The sequence below is a fragment of the Bubalus kerabau genome, chromosome 3, assembly GCF_029407905.1.
Source record: "Bubalus kerabau isolate K-KA32 ecotype Philippines breed swamp buffalo chromosome 3, PCC_UOA_SB_1v2, whole genome shotgun sequence".
NCBI lineage: Eukaryota > Metazoa > Chordata > Mammalia > Artiodactyla > Bovidae > Bubalus > Bubalus kerabau.
Window position 1 is genome coordinate 23245072 of NC_073626.1, and position 19289 is coordinate 23264360.

The 19289-nt window shown below is 38.9% G+C and overlaps 1 protein-coding gene and 2 pseudogenes across 1 annotated transcript; all 3 read left to right on the forward strand.

The window, feature by feature from the left end:
• Positions 1 to 1390: 1390 nt before the first annotated feature.
• Positions 1391 to 2416, forward strand: LOC129647180 (olfactory receptor 1361-like). The gene has a single exon (XM_055574381.1). It carries the CDS (start codon positions 1391 to 1393, stop codon positions 2414 to 2416), a length of 1026 nt encoding a protein of 341 aa, XP_055430356.1.
• A 5485-nt stretch (positions 2417 to 7901) lies between these two features.
• On the forward strand, positions 7902 to 8936 carry LOC129647510 (olfactory receptor 12D1-like; annotated as a pseudogene).
• A 6591-nt stretch (positions 8937 to 15527) lies between these two features.
• LOC129647512 (olfactory receptor 24-like) lies at positions 15528 to 16449 on the forward strand (annotated as a pseudogene).
• The last annotated feature ends 2840 nt before the right edge of the window (positions 16450 to 19289 follow it).

A 19289-nucleotide genomic window follows, 5' to 3' on the forward strand; every position in this document is an offset into this window, starting at 1 on the left:
TTCATCTTGTGACAAATATACTTTATGGATGCCTACACTGGGGACACAAGGGAGAAGAAAAACAGACACACTATTTGCCTTAATGCACTTTATGGCCCCCGTGAGGGAGTCCAACACTAACTGCTGCTAAACTGCTAAGTCGCTTCAGTCGTGTCCAACTCTGTTTGACCCCAGAGACGGCAGCCCACCAGGCGCCCCCGTCCCTGAGATTCTTCAGGCAAGAACACTAGAATGGGCCGCCATTTCCTTCTCTAATGCATGAAAGTGAAAAGTGAAATTGAAGTTGCTTAGTCGTGTCCGACTCTTCGCGACCCCATGGACTGCAGCCTACCAGGCTCCTCCGTCCATGGGATTTTCCAGGCAAGAGTACTGGAGTGGGGTGCCATTGCCTTCTCCAAACAGTAACTAAATATCTTAAATAAATATTTTAACAAAATAAATATGAACAACATTGTTCGTATGACACCTATAGCAATTCTATGTAGGTGCTACGTGTGGTAGCATTTGAAAAGTAGGTTTGACTTAATCAAAGAGGCAAGGGAAATCTTTCCTAAGAAAGTCACTAATTGATCTGAGACTGTGAAAGGATGAACAGGAGTTGACTCAGAATGAAGCAAAGGGAAATAGTGCACAGGAAGAAATGCAAGGCAGCCAGAGTGGCTAGCAAGCAGAGAATGAGGGGACTGTAGTGTAAGATGAAGCTGCTGAGACATCATGAGGTCAAGACAGATTGAGCTTTGTTAGATAGGTGGGGATTTTTGTTCCTTCACAAGCCCAGTGGTTCTCTGGACATCTGTTTTTAAGCAAATAACAGACATGATCAGAGTTTCTTTTTTGAAAAGATCACTCTGGTGGCAGTGTGGAGAATATATTGAATGAGGCAAGAGTGGGACTATTCAAGCAGCTCATAAGTTAGCAGGACTCTAGTCATTAACAATAACTTAAACTAGAGTAGTGACTGTGTAGATGGGTAGGAGCGTTCACCAAGCTCGCATGATGTGCCAAGCACTAAGCTAAGTACTGAGATGCAGTCTTTGCCTTAGTAGGCTCATGTTCTTGTAATAAAAACTGATTCATAAACAAGTACCTATGCCATCCAATAATAGGAAGACTAAGAGAACTCTTTCACCCTTAAAAAACTCCAGGAAGCTCCTGGTGTTCTTTTCATTCCGTCATCTTTGTGCCTCCTCATTTAGATTATCCTTCAGAAAGTGCGAATTCTGTCTCTCTCATTGCTCATTGAGTTTCTTTTCTTCATTCCTCATATTTGTGGTATAAGGAAACCAACTGAAAAGAGAACTATCGAGGTTAGCTACAATACACTTCAGCAGCTAACTGTAGTGAATCCTCTTCATGCTGATTCTTTTCTTGTAGCCCATCAAGACCTGAAATGAACTGCAGTAAGAACACTGACTTTGTCCTCTCGGGACTGTCCAATGACCCAGACAAACCACAGCTCCTCTTTGGTCTCTTCCTGGCCCTCTACTTGCTGAGTCTCTTAGGAAACTTGCTACTGCTACTGGCTATTGGCGCTGACATCCACCTCCACACCCCCATGTACTTCTTCCTCAGCCAGCTCTCCCTGGTCAACCTCTGCTTCACTACCACCACAGCCCCCAAAATGCTGGAGACTTTGTGGACCAGTAATGGACTGATCTCCTTCTCTGAGTGCCTGGCCCAGTTATATTTCTTCACAGATTTTGCTGATATGGACAACCTGCTTTTGACTGCCATGGCTATCAACCGCTACGCTGCCATCCACCATCCCCTGCACTATGCACTCCTAATGACTCCTTGCAGATGTGCACTACTGCTGGGTGGGTCATGGGGAGTCGCGCACTCTATCTCTCTTGTTCATGCCCTGTTGCTATCTCAGCTCTCATTCTATAGTAATCAAGAAATTCCCCACTTTTTCTGTGATTTTGGACCACTCTTAAGGTTTTCCTGCTCTGATACCCACCTCAAAGAGGACATGATGATGGTTCTGACAGGACTCTTAGGAATCAGCCCTCTCCTCTGCATCATAAGCTCCTATGCCCATATTTTCCTTGCTGTAGCTCGGATCCCATCAGCACAGGGCAAAAAGAAAGCCCTGGCCACATGCAGCTCCCACCTCTCCATGGTCATCCTCTTCTACAGCTCGGTCTTTGCCACCTACCTGAGGTCCCTGTCAGCTTCTCATGCCTCTGGGGAGCTGGGTGAGGCTATCACGTATGCCCTGGTCACCCCCACTCTCAATCCTTTCATTTATAGTCTAAGAAATAAGGAAGTGAAGAGATCCCTGAAAAGGATTCTGGGCATAGAGAGTTCATGGCAAGAAACAAGTGTTTTGGGGGGAAAAAAAATCACACTCTTCACCACCACACTGATAAAGCGAGCAGTTAACACCAAGGCTTTCACATGTCACACAGCATGATATGGTATATTGGATATAACACTACACAGAAATTTGGAGAACTAGCTTCTAGGTCCCACTCTAGGTGCAAGCTTGTATATGTATTCCAGCTATAGATATATATATTATTTATTATCTATATTATTATCTCAAAACCTTATATCAGTAATATGTCAAAGGAGTATAATATACATTATAATATATAATTAAGTATATTAGCAATAGCAATATATATAATATTCTTAAGAGTTGATTGGATGAGCTGCTCTTTAAGTTGCCTTGTAAAGATAATATTATTGAGACGTGATCATCTATTCCCGTCATTACCAACATTTTGATCACTATTGCCATTTCTATCACCAGTTTAATAATGAAGATCATCACCATCAGCTTTAGTCAATATCATCCTTTTGTCATCAGAGTCACCTTACAAATTGCCATCTTCAATTCTCTCCCCATCAGTAACACCAGTATCATCATCATAAGTAAGAGAATAGAAACTGGTCCTATGCACTTTTCCCCCCTTAATGCCTTATTTTTCAGAATGTTGTATTAATTTGTGTTTTTGTGCTATCTTGATAATTGTGGGGCATATCATCATGGCATGGTGAATAAAAATGTCTTTATAAATTTGAAAGCATAATAAATATTTGCCCTGGGAATACAAGACTACATCATTTATACAGCACAATATGGGCTCCCTAGGTGGTGCAGTAGTAAAGAATCTGCCTGCACAGTATATACACAATGTCTAAGATTTTCCTTAAATTTTTACAGGAAAAATAAAAAAGGAATGGTAGATATAAGCACAATATTGGCAAAGCATTGATATCAAAGCTGGGTGATAGGTACATAGGGGTCTACTACACTACCAACTCTACTTCTCTGAATGTTTGACATTTTCTACAATAAAAAGTTAAAATGACAATCCCAAGCTCCCCATCTATTCCTCCCCCTTATTTCCCCCTCTGATAACCATAAATTCATTCTCTAAGTCTGTGAGTTTCTTTCTGTGTGGTAAATAAATTCATTCACATCTTTTTTAGGCTGTATGAGATATTATGTGATATTTGTCTTTGCTGACTTACTTCACTCAGTATGATAATCTCCAGATCCATCCATTTTGCTGCAAATGGCATTATTTCTTTATTTGGAATGGCTGGGTAATATTCCATTGAATGTATGTCCCACTTCACCTTTATCCATTCATCAGTCAATGGACAGATGGGATTGACATGTACACACCACTATATTTAAAATAGATAACCAACAAAGACCTACAGTACAAAGATAAAAATAAAGCAAAAAGTTAAAATGAATAAGTGAAGTGCATTCAGCTTTAAATATTTTTAAAATATCCATATACTTAGACATTGCAGTCAAACCACAAAAAACACATTAAAGTAAATTCTGGAAATAAACAATGCTTGTGAAAGAATCAGATCAGATCAGATCAGTCGCTCAGTCATGTCCGACACTTTGCGACCCCATGAATCACAGCACGCCAGGCCTCCCTGTCCATCACCAGCTCCCGGAGTTCACCCAGACTCACGTCCATCGAGTCAGTGATGCCATCCAACCATCTCATCCTCTGTCATCCCCTTCTGCTCCTGCCCCCAATCCCTCCCAGCATCAGAGTCTTTTCCAGTGTCAACTCTTTGCATGAGGTGGCCAAAGTACTGGAGTTTCAGCTTTAGCATCATTCCTTCCAAAGAAAGCCCAGGGCTGATCTCCTTCAGAAAGGACTGGTTGGATCTCCTTGGAGTCCAAGGGACTGTCAAGAGTCTTCTCCAACACCACAGTTCAAAAGCATCAATTCTTTGGCGCTCAGCCTTCTTCACAGTCCAACTCTCACATCCATACATGACCACAGGAAAAACCATAGCCTTGACTAGATGAACCTTTGTTGGCAAAGTAATGTCTCTGCTTGTGAATATGCTATCTAGGTTGGTCATAACTTTCCTTCCAAGGAGTAAGTGTATTTTAATTTCATGGCTGCAGTCACCATCTACAGTGATTTTGAAGCCCAGAAAAATAAAGTCTGACACTGTTTCCACTGTTTCCCCATCTATTTCCCATGAAGTGGTGGGACCAGATGCCATGATCTTCGTTTTTTGAATATTGAGCTTTAAGCCAACTTTTTCACTCTCCACTTTCACTTTCATCAAGAGTCTTTTTAGTTCCTCTTCACTTTCTGCCATAAGGGTGGTTTCATCTGCATATCTGAGGAAGAATATTTCATATTCTGTGAAAGAATGGAATACAACTAATAGAATACAACAGTGAAAGAATGGAATACAACTAAAAATTCCCAAGAACAAAAGAATATTTAAGAGTGTCATGTTTAGCCATATTATAAAGTGCAAAAGAATAAAACATTGAATTGGCCACAAAGTTCATTCAGTTTTTTCCGCCAAACCAGTATATATTTGTTGATCTTGAAAAAGAATTGTCCTAACAGTTTTCACTGGAAAATCTGATTATAAACTTAATGATCCAACTTCTGTTATTTTTACATATGCATAGAATGCAATTCTGATGTCATAAAACAATGCTATAAATAAACAGTATTTCTAGGTTTCTTTTAGGGATGCTATTTATGTTTGTTTTTTATATAAAATATTCATGACCTATTTGATAGATAAATAATAGAATTTAAAATAAAAAAATTTAACCTAACACTTAAAAATTGCCATACTTGCCTCACTTTTAGAGGAACCATAGAAAGATTAGAGGGGAACGAGAGAATAGACAACGATATATTTTTCAAACATTCTTGGAAGACTTCTCAGTGGAGAAATCTGCACTCCCAAAAGAAAATATCAACACCCTCCTTTGTAAGTCAAGTGTGTCAGTTTCCTTATGAGAGCTGCCTCCTCAGTGCTTAATGAGCCAACTTGCTCCCAAGAGGGTAGATCAGAGGATTGAAGATGGTGATGACCATCAGATAGAGCAGGGTAATAACCTGAATGGGGATGAGCAGAGACTGTAATGTAAAAGACCATGAGAATTTCACAGCATGTGAACACTATAGCTAGGTAGGAGGACCATGTGGGTGAGCCTTTCTCTTGCTGACCACAGCAAGAACTGCCAATATGATCACCACAATCCAGGCATAAGACATTAGAATCAGTCCAAAAGGAATAGTGAGATAACCACACAATGAATGAATGAATTTTGTCACCTGGACCACTCACTCTGGGATCTGAGCAGGCCAGTCTTAACAAAGGCATGAAGTCACAGTAAAATTGGCTAATGTGATTGGGCCACTGGACCTCTGCTGGGCCATCAGGGCCACAACCAATCCATCTACCATGAAGCCAAAGAGCCAGGCTATGCTCACCAGCCCCAAGTACCAACTGGGAGTGAGTGGCAGCAAGGGTAACAATTATTCAGTAGTGATTATATTCCTTGACCACCAATCAGGAGAATCCAGTTGTGCCTAGAGAGCCAAAGATAAAGAACTGGGTCAAGGAACCAGTCATAGAGATGAATGCCTTCTGCAGGAAGTCCTCCAGCACTTTTGGCATCACTTTAAACATATAGAAGAAAGGAAGAAAATACAAATACATAGACTCAGAAACATCACTTACACAATGAGCACATAATAATTGCTATTCACTTGTATTATATTCATAGCGTACACTAGAACAAGAAATTATTGTGATGAATATACAGTGAACTTCTGCATAGCAAAAAAAAAAACAACAATAGTGGTTTGCAATAGAAAGATGGACAAAGGACATGGCATTTGCAATTGGAATTAAAGCTTGGATAGATGTCAGAACACATATAGATATCCTTTGGATAAGGCAGATAAAATATTTTTACCTAAAGGGTATAGCAAGAAGTAAAGATACACAATGAGAGACCAGCTTCATTCTGCTAGAGGGAAATGTGAGCTTGGGAATTCCAAAATTAAAGGAAATAATTTAGTGTTAATACCAGATTGAAAAGAAACAAAGCATTACTATTTTCCCTATTCCTCTATTTTCCATAGAGCCACAGTAATAAATGATGGGCATATTTAAAGATAATCATCTTTCTGTATGGATTAAAGAAATATGACTGATCCTCATGCCTTAAATGTCATAGCCCAAATTTCTTCCATTTTATAGTTTTTCCAAGGAAGTTCCCAAGATGAGAAAGTGTATCCATACCTCTGTCCCAGGAAATGAAAGATAATTTAAGAAAATTTGAGGCCACTGAGAATTGTACTGCCTGTGGTTCTGAAACTAACAAAGAAACAGGAAAGAAAAGAGGAAAAATGAAAAAAGAAATGGAACTCAAGATAAGAATTACCCAAGGAGAATTCACTTATGTTGCAGGTATAGAAAGGTATCTTGTTTATTCTTACAATACTCCTCTCAAACCCAGGGGACACCCTCTCTCAGAGTTTATATATCTAAAGAACCATGGATCATAAACAAAAGGAAGAATTTCAGAAAGAAGAGGTTTTGGAATATGAAGAACTTATCCTATAATCCCAATATGAACTATCACTTCAAACATTTTTCTACTCTTTATTTTTCATAGTTTTCTACTGTATATTTTTCAGAAGTATAAACCTGATCAATTTTCTTAACTATAAATTTGAACACTGAATCAGGTAAGAGAATGAAACAGGCTTTAAGTTGCCCATATTCTCTGATTTCTTGTTAGTGTTAAATTTACATACCGAGGACTTAGAGTTGGTTTCCTGTTTAATGATGGACATTGTATTTGTGGATTATGAAGGCTCTCTACTGCCTTAATTTTAGTGCCATACCTCTAGACTTTCATCAAAGTAAATGAGTAATCTCTAAAGATGCAGAGAAATAAAGTATTTAGTACAGAAAGTCTGATTGCTGTTTTCTTTAAACCGTAGGAAAAGATTTTTTCCCCAAAATGAATTTTTGATACAATTTTGTTTTGTGGGTAGAGAACCAAAAATAACATGTGGCATATCATGTGTATCTTAAGCAGGAGTGATACGTTTAACAATATACAAAATACACATGGTTATTAAGGAAAGCTACTCTGAATTCCTTGGTGCCAGCCTTCAGTAAACGTGTAATAAAGGTTAGATAATTACTCCAAATATTCTCTAGCTATAAAGGTGAATGTCCCATGGGATCCCTGGAAATGTTTCCTAGTTAATTCACTTTTTTATTGAGGTCACATCAAATTTTTTTCTTCTCCACTCACGGGTTTCCCAAATTTTGTGTATGTGCTCAGTTATGTCCAACTTTTTGCAACCCCATAGACAGTAGCCCTCTAGACACCCCCTGTTCACAGAATTTTCCAGGCAAGAATACTGGAGAGAGTTGCCATGTCCTCCTCCAGGGGATCTTCCTGACCCAGGAGCTGAATCCATGTCTCTTGCATTTATAGGTTGCTTCGTTACCACTGAGCCACCAGGTAAGCCCTAAAACAACAATGCTCTCCCTCAAAATATTATTGTCTAGATGGGAAATCCTCAGCTGTAGGACTCTGGTTCCCATGAGAGATATCATTTCATATCTTATTTTGTCTTTTCTTTCAAGTGATGCTGAATCAAACCTCAGTCACTGAATTTCTCCCCCTAGGAGTGACAGACGTCCAAGTACTGCAGCCTGTTCTCTTCGTGATTTTCCTTGCAATTTACATTGTCAATGTGGCTGGGAATGGAGTCATCATGATGGTTGTCATCTCTGATTCAAGACTCCATTCTCCTATGTATTTTTTCCTTGGAAACCTGTCATGTCTAGATATCTGATACTCCATGGTGACTCTGCCAGAGATGCTGGAGAACTTCCTGTCTACCCACAAAACAATTTCTTTCTTGGGCTGCATAAGCCAGTTTCATTTCTTCCACTTCCTGGGCAGCACAGAGGCCATGTTGTTGGCTGTGATGGCCTTTGACCGCTTTGTGGCTATCTGCAAACCACTTCGTTACACTCTTATCATGAATCATCAGGTCTGTACCCAGATGGCTGTCACTATCTGGATCATTGGGTTTTTCCATGCCCTGCTGCACTCAGTAATGACCTCTCACTTAAACTTCTGTGGTTCCAACCATATCCATCACTTCTGTGATGTTAAGCCATTGCTGGAGTTGGCCTGTGGAAACACTGACCTCAATGAATGGCTACTTCATTCTGTGACAGGGACCATTGCCATGGGCCCATTCTCTCTAACCCTTCTCTCCTATTTCTATATTATTATCTATCTTTTCTTCAAGACCCGTTCTTGCAGCATGCTCCATAAAGCACTGTCCACGTGTGCCTCCCACTTCATGGTAGTTGTTCTTTTCTATGCCCCTGTTGTTTTCACTTACATTCGTCCTGCCTAGGGTAGCTCCGTGGACCAGGAACGGATCATTGCCATTATGTACAGTGTGATCACTCCTGTACTAAATCCACTGATCTATACTTTGAGGAACAAGGAAGTAGAGGGAGCTTTAAGGAGGATGATCAGAAGGAGACTCTGACCCTAAGAAATCGAGAGAATTCTTCCAAGGCACCAGTAAAAAGCCTATGAGAATGTTGAGATGTGAAATTATACTGCTTTTCTAATTGTTTTACTCTTTGTGAAACAGAAGGCATTATATAAAGAAAAAATAAATAGGAAAGTCCAGTCTAGTTGTGTTAACAGTGTGTGACTAGGTTAATGTAACGGAAACCTGAACAAATAGAACATTATCCACAAAATCTTCTTTTTTTTTTTTTTTGGCTGTGCTGAGTCTTCATTGCTGTGGCAGCCTTTTCTCTGGTTTCAGCGAGTGGGGGCTTCTCTCAGGTCACAGTGCTCACAGTGTTGTGTGTTCTTGAATAAAATCAGATACATAAATTTGCCTCAAATATGCATATGTTGTATAGATGGATAATACTAAGCCGTGTTAATCTGCTGTTTTATTTTAAGAATTTGAGTGTAGGGCTATGGTTACTCAACTAGAAAAATAAATGTCAACTCATATATGAGTTAAGGGAAATTTTTAAGCAGTATATCATGATTTCTTTTTCTTCAAGCAAGGAAGAAAGTAAGTAATTAAAACAAATAATGCTTTGAGTACAAATTAACAGAGATAAATTGTGAACTCTGACTCCAAATATGCTTTATAATTCAAATGGAAAACCTGTCAAAGATTACCATAAAATATTGCTAAAAATGGAGGCAGTGTGAAAAAAAACTCAGGAATATCTTTCTTGCTCACAGATATGTTATTTTCCCCTCAATTTCTCATCACAGAAAATTGAGCTTCAAAATTCTTCCATATTATTTGTTTTGTTTTTGATTTCTATACTTATTTTCTCAGATTGTAATGTGATAGAATATGATATAATACCAGTGAAACATGAAGAATTCATCAAGTTTGTTTTCCTTACCTATCATCAAATTTATACTAAGTGAAAGCTATCAAATAGTAATTTAGTTCAGTTCAGAAACTCAGTCATATCCAACTCTTTGCGACCCCATGGACTGCAGCACGCTAGGCTTCCCTGTCCATCACCAACTCCCAAAGTTTGCTCAAACTCATGTCCATCGAGTCAGTGATGCCACCCAACAATCTAATCCTCTGTCATCCCCTTCTCCCCCTGCCCTCATTCTTTCTGAGCTTCAGGGTCTCTTCCAATGAGTCGGTTCTTTGCATCAGGTGGCCAAAGTATTGGACTTTCAGCTTCAGCATCAGTCCTTCCAATGAACATTCAGGACTGATTTCCTTTAGGACTGGTTGGATCTCCTTGCAGCCCAAGGGACTCTCAAGAGTCTTCTCCAACACCACAGTTCAAAAGCATCAATTCTTCAGTGCTCAGCTTTCTTTGCTGAAGTATTTTTGGAGCTAATAGACAAGAATTACTATGTTCCTCACTTTCTATGTTCCATGAAGTGTCACTGGACCTGAAACCATAATGGATACCTGCATTTACAACTATCTGAAGATATAGGGTTCCCTGGTGTCCAGTGGTTAGCATTCTGCACTTTTGCTGCCAAGGGCCTAGGTTCAACCCCTTGTTGAGGAACTAATATCCCACAAGCCAGACAGTACAACTAATAAATAAATAAATAAGACTGCTAAATAAATAATAGAGATACAGACTAAAAAGTTATAAAAGAATATTTTGAGTTCATAAACAGACTATTCAAATTGTTTACATCCACTTTTGTAAAGCAAAGAATTTGGTTCTAACCTAGCTCACATGGTTTTTCCATCTTCCTACTCTACCTTCTTTGGTCTCTTATTCCAGTTGTGTTTATAAAAGAATGTGTGGAGAGAAGGCATTTTATACCCTTAACTATCTCAGACTAGAATTTCTATTGATCAGAGTTTTTTATGTAATCCAACATACATGGATATTGTCACCCTGCTTATGCAACTTATTTGCAGAGTACATCATGTGAAATGCTGGGCTGGATGAAGCATAAGCTGGAATCAAGATTTCTGGGAGAAATATCAATAACCTCAGATGCGTATATGACACCACCCTTATAGCAGAAAGCAAAGAAGAACTAAAGAGCATCTTGATGAAAGTGAAAGAGGAGAGTGAGAAACTTGGCTTAAAACTCAACATTCATAAAACTAAGATCATGGCATCCGGTCCCATTGCTTCATGGCAAATAGATGGCGAAACAATGGAAATAGTAAAAGATTTTATTTTGAGGGCCTCCAAAATCAGGGCAGATGGTGACTGCATCCATGAAATTAAAAGACATTAGCTTCTTGGAAGAAAAGCTGTTACCAACCTAGGCAGCACATTAAAAATCAGAGACATTACTTTGCCAACAAAGGTCCATCTAGTCAAAGCTATGGTTTTTCCAGTAGTCATGTATGGATGTGACAGTTGGACTATAAAGAAAGATCTTAGTTCCTCAACAAGGGGTTGAACCTAGGCCCTTGGCAGTGAAAGTGCAGAATGCTAACCACTGGACACCAGGGAATCATATATCTTTAAATAGTTGGAAATGCTGGTATCCACATGTTTTCAGGTCCAGAAAGTTGAGTGCAGAAGAACTGATGCTTTTAAACTGTGGTGTTGGAGAAGATCCTTGAGACTCCTGTGACTGCAGGAAGATCGAGCCTATTAATTCTAAAGGAAATCAGTCCTGAATATTCATTGGAAGGACTGATGCTGAAGCTGAGAGTCCAATACTTTGGCCACCTCATGCGAAGAACTCACTCATTGGAAAAGACCCTGATGCTGGGAAAGATTGAAGTCAGGAAGAGAAGGGGACAACAGAGGATGAAATGGTTGGATGGCATCACCGACTGGATGGACATGAATTTAAGTAAGCTTCGGGAGTTGGTGATGGACAGGGAAGATTGGCATGCTGCAGTGCATGGGGTTGCAAAGAGTCAGACATGATGGAGCAACTGAACTGACTGACTGAACATACACGGAGGCTGCAAATTATAGAAGAGCACACGGTTACCTATTGCTGCATGACACATTATAACACAGATGGTTAAACACTTATTTAATTAATTAAATTGCATTCTTCAGTGATTCAGAAATTGGTAAGAGCACAGCAGACAAGCACTCTCAACTGAGATGACTTTATCAACAGATGTATGAAACAATTTGTTAAATTTCAGTATATTTGTATGACAAAAGTTCTTAGAAAAATAAAAACAAAAAGACACATATAACATGTTATGGCTGTATGTTAGTCTTTTATTTTATAAGGAGAGTCTATTCTTATATAAGGAGAGAGGGCAGTGACTAGACAAAATTGTGAGTTTTAAGTCATCTTTCTAATTCCACATCCAAATCAATGTTAGACTTCTGTTTAATTGCTGATTTCATTCCTCAACCCTATCTATAGGAAATTTTCTCAACAGAAAATTCCTCCAGGTTTTTCTCTAATGAGTAACTTTGGGAACTGTCTTTAAGGCCAAAATGATTTCTTCTGCTGCCAAAATCTTTCTGAACCCAAAAGAGGTAAATATTGATAATGCTCAGCTTCTAAACTACATTATCTTTGCCTGGTCTCATTAGTGTATGCCAAGGCCCTGGATTCTTTGTTCTTTCCCATCCACTCACCAATATCATTGGATAGAATGAATATTTCTAAGGTCACCATTTATAGAGATTAGGGAATCCAGAAGCAGGAGTTGAAGACGTCATTTGGCAAATGGAGTAATGGGATCAGCCTTCCAAGTGGACCATAGAGAGTTCAAGTTCTGCACTTGATGGACTGCATAACATTTTGTGTATCTGTTTCCAATGCAGTACATAAATCAAGCCATCTGTAAGAAAGTATATTAAATCGTTAAATTACTACTGTAGAACCGTCTAGTTGGAAGTTAAATATGTAAGTCTAGAGTTAGTAAAATAAGTTGAAATTAAAGATATAATTGGAGAATTATTTGTTTATAGATATAAAAAGCCCAGAACTAGAAGACAGAGAAGAGGAGACAGCCAGAAGTGCATAATAAGGAAGAAGAGCAGTAACCAGCCAAGAAGACTGGAAAGGATCTACATGGTGGGTCTCCTGAATGCAGATTTGTTTTTAATTAGAATATAATTGCTTTACAGTGTGTTTTAATTAGAATATAATTGCTTTACAATGGACTTCCCTGGTGGCTCAGAGGGTAAAGCGTCTGCCTGCAATGCAGCAGACCCGGGTTCAATCCCTGGGTATGGAAGATTCCATGGAGAAGGAAATAGCAACCCACTCCAGTATTCTTGCCTGGAGAATCTGATGGATGGAGGAGCCTGGTAGGCTACAGTCCACGGGGTCACAGAGTCACACATGACTAGGCAACTTCACTTTCACTTTCTTTCCCAATGTTGAGTTGGTTTATGCTGTACTGAAATGTGAATAAGCTATATGTATGCACATATCCCCTCAAAATTTGTTCAGATGCTGATGCTATGGATGCCAATGGCATCCATGGCATTTTAGTTACTAGAGATTAGTTTGGATATTAGTTACTAGAGAGTAGAAACAGTGAAGAATGTTAAGCTGCTGATGAAACATGAAACTAACTGGAAGTGAGTTGATTAGAGAAAGCTCAAAAAGGATAACAATTTAAAAAGTGAGAAAGGGTCTGAAATGAAGGGCATTTTATAGGAAATAAAATTTCCAGCCATTGGTCTAAAGTTGATGGATGAAAGAATTAGATGGATCAACGTTTCCAACCCATGTTGCTATGACTATATTTTGTTGGTAAAAAGTTTTATTCTTAAAATGGAAGAGGACTTTTGGAGGAATATAATGTATCGTCCTCTCCTGCCTTCACTTTTCATTAACCAATTTATTCATTTTTGGACAAATACTGTATTTAGCATTCCAAGAACTAGAGATACACAGGAGAGGAAAACTTTGTTAGGGAGACCAACATCAACTAAATAACTTAAATATTTAAACAAAATAAATGTGATTACATCCTCCATATTACAACTTCAACAATTGACCCAGAGCCTAGAAAGGAAAGGTTGTCTTTGTCAAAGAGGCCATGGAAGACTTTCCTAAGAAAGTCACCAATAGAGCCAAGGTTAGAAGGATGAGCAAGAGCTGACTCAGAGTGATGAGAAGGAACGTGGTCCATACAAGGCAATGCAGTATAGAGAGTATTGCTGGGAGCAGATGATAATGGACTGTGGTGCGAGATGAAGCTGGTGACATGAAGCTCAAAAACCAAATGAGCTTTATCAGACATGGTAGGGTTTTTCATATATAAGTGATATTATATGATATTTATCTCTTTCGGATTTACATCACTTTTGTTGCTGTTTAGTCACTCAGTCGTGTCTGACTCTTTGCAACCCCATGAACTGCAGCATGCCAGGCTTCCCTGTCCTTCACTATCTCCCAAAGTCCACTCATACTTATGTCCATTGAGTCGGTGATGCCATCCAACCATCTCATCCTTACTTCACCTAGTATGATAATATATGTAAGTTTATATAACACATCTTCTTTATCCATTCATCTGTCCATGGACTTTTAGGTTGTGTCTATGTTTTGGCTATTGTAAATTGTGCTGCTGCTATGAACATAGGGGTGTATGTATCTTTTTGAATCATAGTTTTGTCTGAGTATATGTCCAGGAGTGGAAATGCTGAATCATATATGCTATAGCAGCTCTACTTTTAGTTTTTTGAGAGACCTTCATATGGTTTTTCATAGTGGTTATACCAGCTTACGTTCCCATCTACAATGTAGGACAATTCTCTTTTCCCCATACCCTCCTCAGAATTTGTTATTTGTAGACTTTTTAATGATGGTCATTCTGACCAGTGTGAGGTGATACCTCATTATAGTTTTGATTTGCATTCTTCTAATAATTATAGTAGTTTCAGGTGTATAGCATAATAATTCAGTATTTTTACAGATTATGCTTCATTAAAAGTTATTACAGGATAATGGCTGTAATTCTTTGTGCTACACAATATATCCTTGTTGCTTATCTATTTTATTTTCTTCATTTTCTTTTTTAAGCTTTTTATTTTATATTGGACTATAGCCAATTAACAATGTTGTAATAGTTTTAGGTGGACAGTAAACAGACTCACTTGTGTCCATTCTCCCCCAAACTCTCATCCCATCCAGGCTGCCACATATTATTGAGCAGAGTTCCACGGGTAGAGACCAATTTTAAAATAAAGAAGTGACATGATGAGATTTTTTTTTTAAGGATCACACTGACCACAGTATGGAGAACATATTTGATGGGGCAAGATCCATGTTAAAATAGTTAGGAGAATAACAGTTCTCCAGCCAGTCACAAACCTTGAACTAGAATAGTCACTGTGAGTGTGGGTGGGAGTATTTATTGAGCCCCTTCTATGTGCCAGACACTGAGCTAAGTACTGAAACATCACTTCTGCCTTGAAAGACTCATGATCTTGAGAAGAAAACAGATTCACAAGCAAGTAGTTAAACACCAATCACACAAAATTTTATTAAGAAAACTCGTTTATGCTTTCATAACTCCAGGACATCTCTGTGATTTCTTTCATTCTCTTACCTTGATGTCTCCTTAATTTGACTATCTTTTGTGAGATACAACCCTTGTCCTCCCCATTGCTATTTTAGTTGTTTATCCATTCCTCACATTGGTGGTATAAGGAAAAACCATTGCCAAGAGGAAGGAACCAGGGTTCTAGCAAACTGTAGTGAACCCTCTTCATGCTGATTCTTTTCTTGTAGCCCATCAAGACCTGAAATGAACTGCAGTAAGAACCCTGACTTTGTCCTCTCAGGACTATCCAGTGACCCAGACAAACCACAGCTTCTCTTTGGTCTCTTCCTGGCCCTCTACTTGCTGAGTCTCTTAGGAAACTCACTACTGCTGCTGGCTATTGGCGCTGACATCCACCTCCACACCCCCATGTACTTTCTCAGCCAGCTCTCCCTGGTCAACCTCTGCTTCACTACCACCACAGCCCCCAAAATGCTGGAGACTTTGTGAACCAGCAACGGATCGATCTTCTCTCAGTGTCTGGCCCAATTAAATTTCTTTGCAGTTTTTGCTGATATGGACAATCTGCTTTGGATGGCCACAGCTATCAGCTATTACACTGCCATCTGCCATCCCCTGCCCTATGCACTCCTAATGACTCCTTGCAGATGTGCACTGCTGCTGGGTGGGTCATGGGGAGTGGCCCACTCTATTTCTCTTGTCGATGCCCTGTTGCTATCCCAGTTCTCATTCTATAGTAATCAAGAAATTCCCCACTTTTTCTGTGATTTTGGACCACTGTTTAGACTTTCCTGCTCTAATACCCACCTCAATGACACCTGACGATGGTTCTGACAGGACTCTTAGGAATCAGCCCTCTCCTCTGCACCATAAGCTCCTATGCCCGTATTTTCCTTGCTGTAGCTTGGGTTCCATCAGCACAGGGGAAAAAGAAAGCCCTGGCTGCATGCAGCTCCCACCTCTCCATGGTCATCCTCTTCTACAACTCAGTCTTTGCCACCTACCTGAAGTCCCCGTCAGCTTCTCATGCCTCTGGGGAGCTGGGTGCTGCTGTCATGTATGCCCTGGTCACCCCACTCTCAATCCTTTCATTTATAGTCTAAGAAATAAGGAAGTGAAGAGATCCCTGAAAAGGGTTCTGGGCATAGAGAGTGCATGGCATTAGGAATAATTCCAAGAAACAAGTGTTTTGGGGGAAAAAAATTACACTCTTCACCACCACACTGATAAAGTGAGAGGCTATTGCACAGTATAGATATGCTATAGCATCAGATCAGATCAGATCAGTCGCTCAGTCGTGTCCAACTCTTTGTGACCCCATGAACCTCAGCACACCAGGCCTCCCTGTCCATCACCAACTCCTGGAGTTCACTGAGACTCACATCCATCGAGTCAATGATGCCATCCAGCCAAAGAACACTAAATAGAAACTAGGAGAACTAGTTGTTAGAACCCACTTTAACTGCTACCTCTAGGTTTATATATTATATATTATCTATATTATTATATCAAAATATATCAGTACTATGTCAAAGTGAAATTGTTAGTCACTCAGTTGTGTCCAACTCTTTGTGACCCCATGGACTGTAGCCCATCAGGCTCCACTTGTCCATGGAATTCTCCAGGCAAGAATACTGGAGTGAGTTGTCATTCCCTTCTCCAGAGGATCTTCCTGACCCAAGGATCGAATCTGGGTCTCCTGCATATGCAGGCAGTCTGATCCACTAGGGAAGCCCACTTCAGGTTGTCATGGTTTAGCCACTAAGTCCTGCAGGACTGTTGTAACCCCATGGACTGTAGCCCTCTAGGATCCTATGTCTATGGTATCCTCCAGGAAAGAATAATAGAGTGGGTTGCCATTTCCTTCTCATATATATATATATATATATATATATATATATATATATATATGAATACCATAAATATTATATTATAATATATATAATGAGGTATATTAGCTAAAAATAATATCCTTAAGAGTGGATTGGATGAGCTGTTCTTTAAAGTTGACTTATAAAACTAATAGTATTGAAACTTAGTCATCTGTTCTCATCATTACCAGCATTTTGACCATCATTTCCACAGCTATCATTGGTTTAATAATGAAGATTCTCACCATCAGCTTTACTATAGTCAGTATCATTTTTTTGTCATTAGCATCACATTACAAATTACCATCTTCAGCTCTTTCTCCATCAATACTGCCAGTACCATCACCATGAATAAGAGACTGGAAACTGGTTCTGTGCATTTTTTCATTTTTAATGCCTCATTTTTCAGAATCTTCCACTTCTTTGTGTTTTTGTGCTATGTTGATAATTGTGGGAAGTATCGTAATGGCATGGTGGATATGTTTTATAAAAATGTCTTCATAAATTTGAGAGTATAATAAATATTTACATTTGAAATAAATGATTGCATAGTTTATATAACACAATACATACACAATGTCTAAAACTTTCTTTAAATTATTCCAGAAAAAAAGGAATGCTAGATATTTGGCACAGTATTGGCAAAATGTTGATGTCAAGGCAGGATGATAGCTACAGGAGGGTTTTTACACCACTGTCTGTATTTTTCTGAATGTTTAAAATTTTCTACATTAAATGTTAAAATGAAAAAGTAAAGTGTGTTCAATTTTAAATAATTTTTAAAATATCAATGTCTTTAGGCACAGCAATCAATCCATAAAGAATGTATCAAGGTAAATTCTGAATATAAATAATACTTTTATAGAAAAAAAATTGAATACAACTAAAAATTCCCAATGATAAATGTTTATTTATTTGTAATTCTCCAGACCAGACTGTTGGAATGGGTAGCCTTTCCCTTCTCCAGGGTATCTTCTCAACCCAAGGATCAAACCCAGGTCTCCCACATTGCAGGTGGATTCTTTACCAGCTGAAGACACTAATTTAAGAATGCATTACAATATCAAACAACAATGCAAAAACCGCAATTACTTTTGCACCAAAGAGACAGCAGGGCTTCCCCAATGGCCCAGCAGGTAAGGAAACTGCCTGCAATGCAGGAAAGGCAGATTTGAGCCCTAGGTCGGGAAGACCCCTGGAGGAGGGCATGACAACCCCCCCAGTGTTCTTGCTGGGAAAATCCCATGGACAGAGGAGACTAATGAGTCCATTGGGGCCTAAAGGGCCAGACATGACTTGAGCAACTGAACAAATGATACAGCAAGAAGCGAAGATACTTTGGAGAGACAAGTCTCATTCTCCTAGAGAGAAATATGAATTTTGGGGATTCCAAAATTAAAGAAACTATTTTAACATTATTACTAACTGTGAAGAGTCAGATTTAGAAAGAACAAAAGCAATACTACTTCTTCCTCTTTCTTTTTTTTGTTTTCCATAGAATCACAGTAAAAAATTAGTGGAATATTTAAAAGATAATCATCTTTCTGTATGGATCCATGGGATATGACTGGCCCTCATTCCTTAACTGTCATTGCCCAATTTCCTAGCATTTTATACAAAGCTTTTCCAGGGAAGTCCCCAAGATGACAAAGTATATCCATCTCTCTGTCCCAGGAAAGGAAAGGTAATTTAAGAATTCCTGAGGCTCTTGAAACTGTACTGTCTATGGTTCTGAAACTGAGAAAGAAACATAATAAGGAAAAAAAATAGGACCAATGAAAAAAATGGAACTCAAGATAGGCATCCTCCAAGGAGAATTTTCTTGTATTGCAAGTATAGAAAGGTAACTTGTTTATTCTTTCAATAATCCTCCCAAACCCCAGGGACACTCTCTCACAGGGTTTGTGTATCTAAAGATCTGTGCATCATGAAAGACAGGCAAAATTTTAGAAAGAAGAGGTTTCGGCAGATGAAGATCTTATACTGTAATTCCAATATAAGTTATCATGTCAAATACCTTTCTACTCTATTCATTTAAAATTTTTTCTACTATTTACTTTTCAGGAATGTCAACCTGAGAAGCCTTCTTAACTGTGGATTTGAACAGTCAATCATGTAGGAGAATGAACCAGGA

What these genes read in the sequence shown, in the direction of transcription:
- LOC129647180 (XM_055574381.1), top strand. Translation starts at nt 1,391, where the DNA reads ATGAACTGCAGTAAGAACACTGACTTTGTCCTCTCGGGACTGTCCAAT.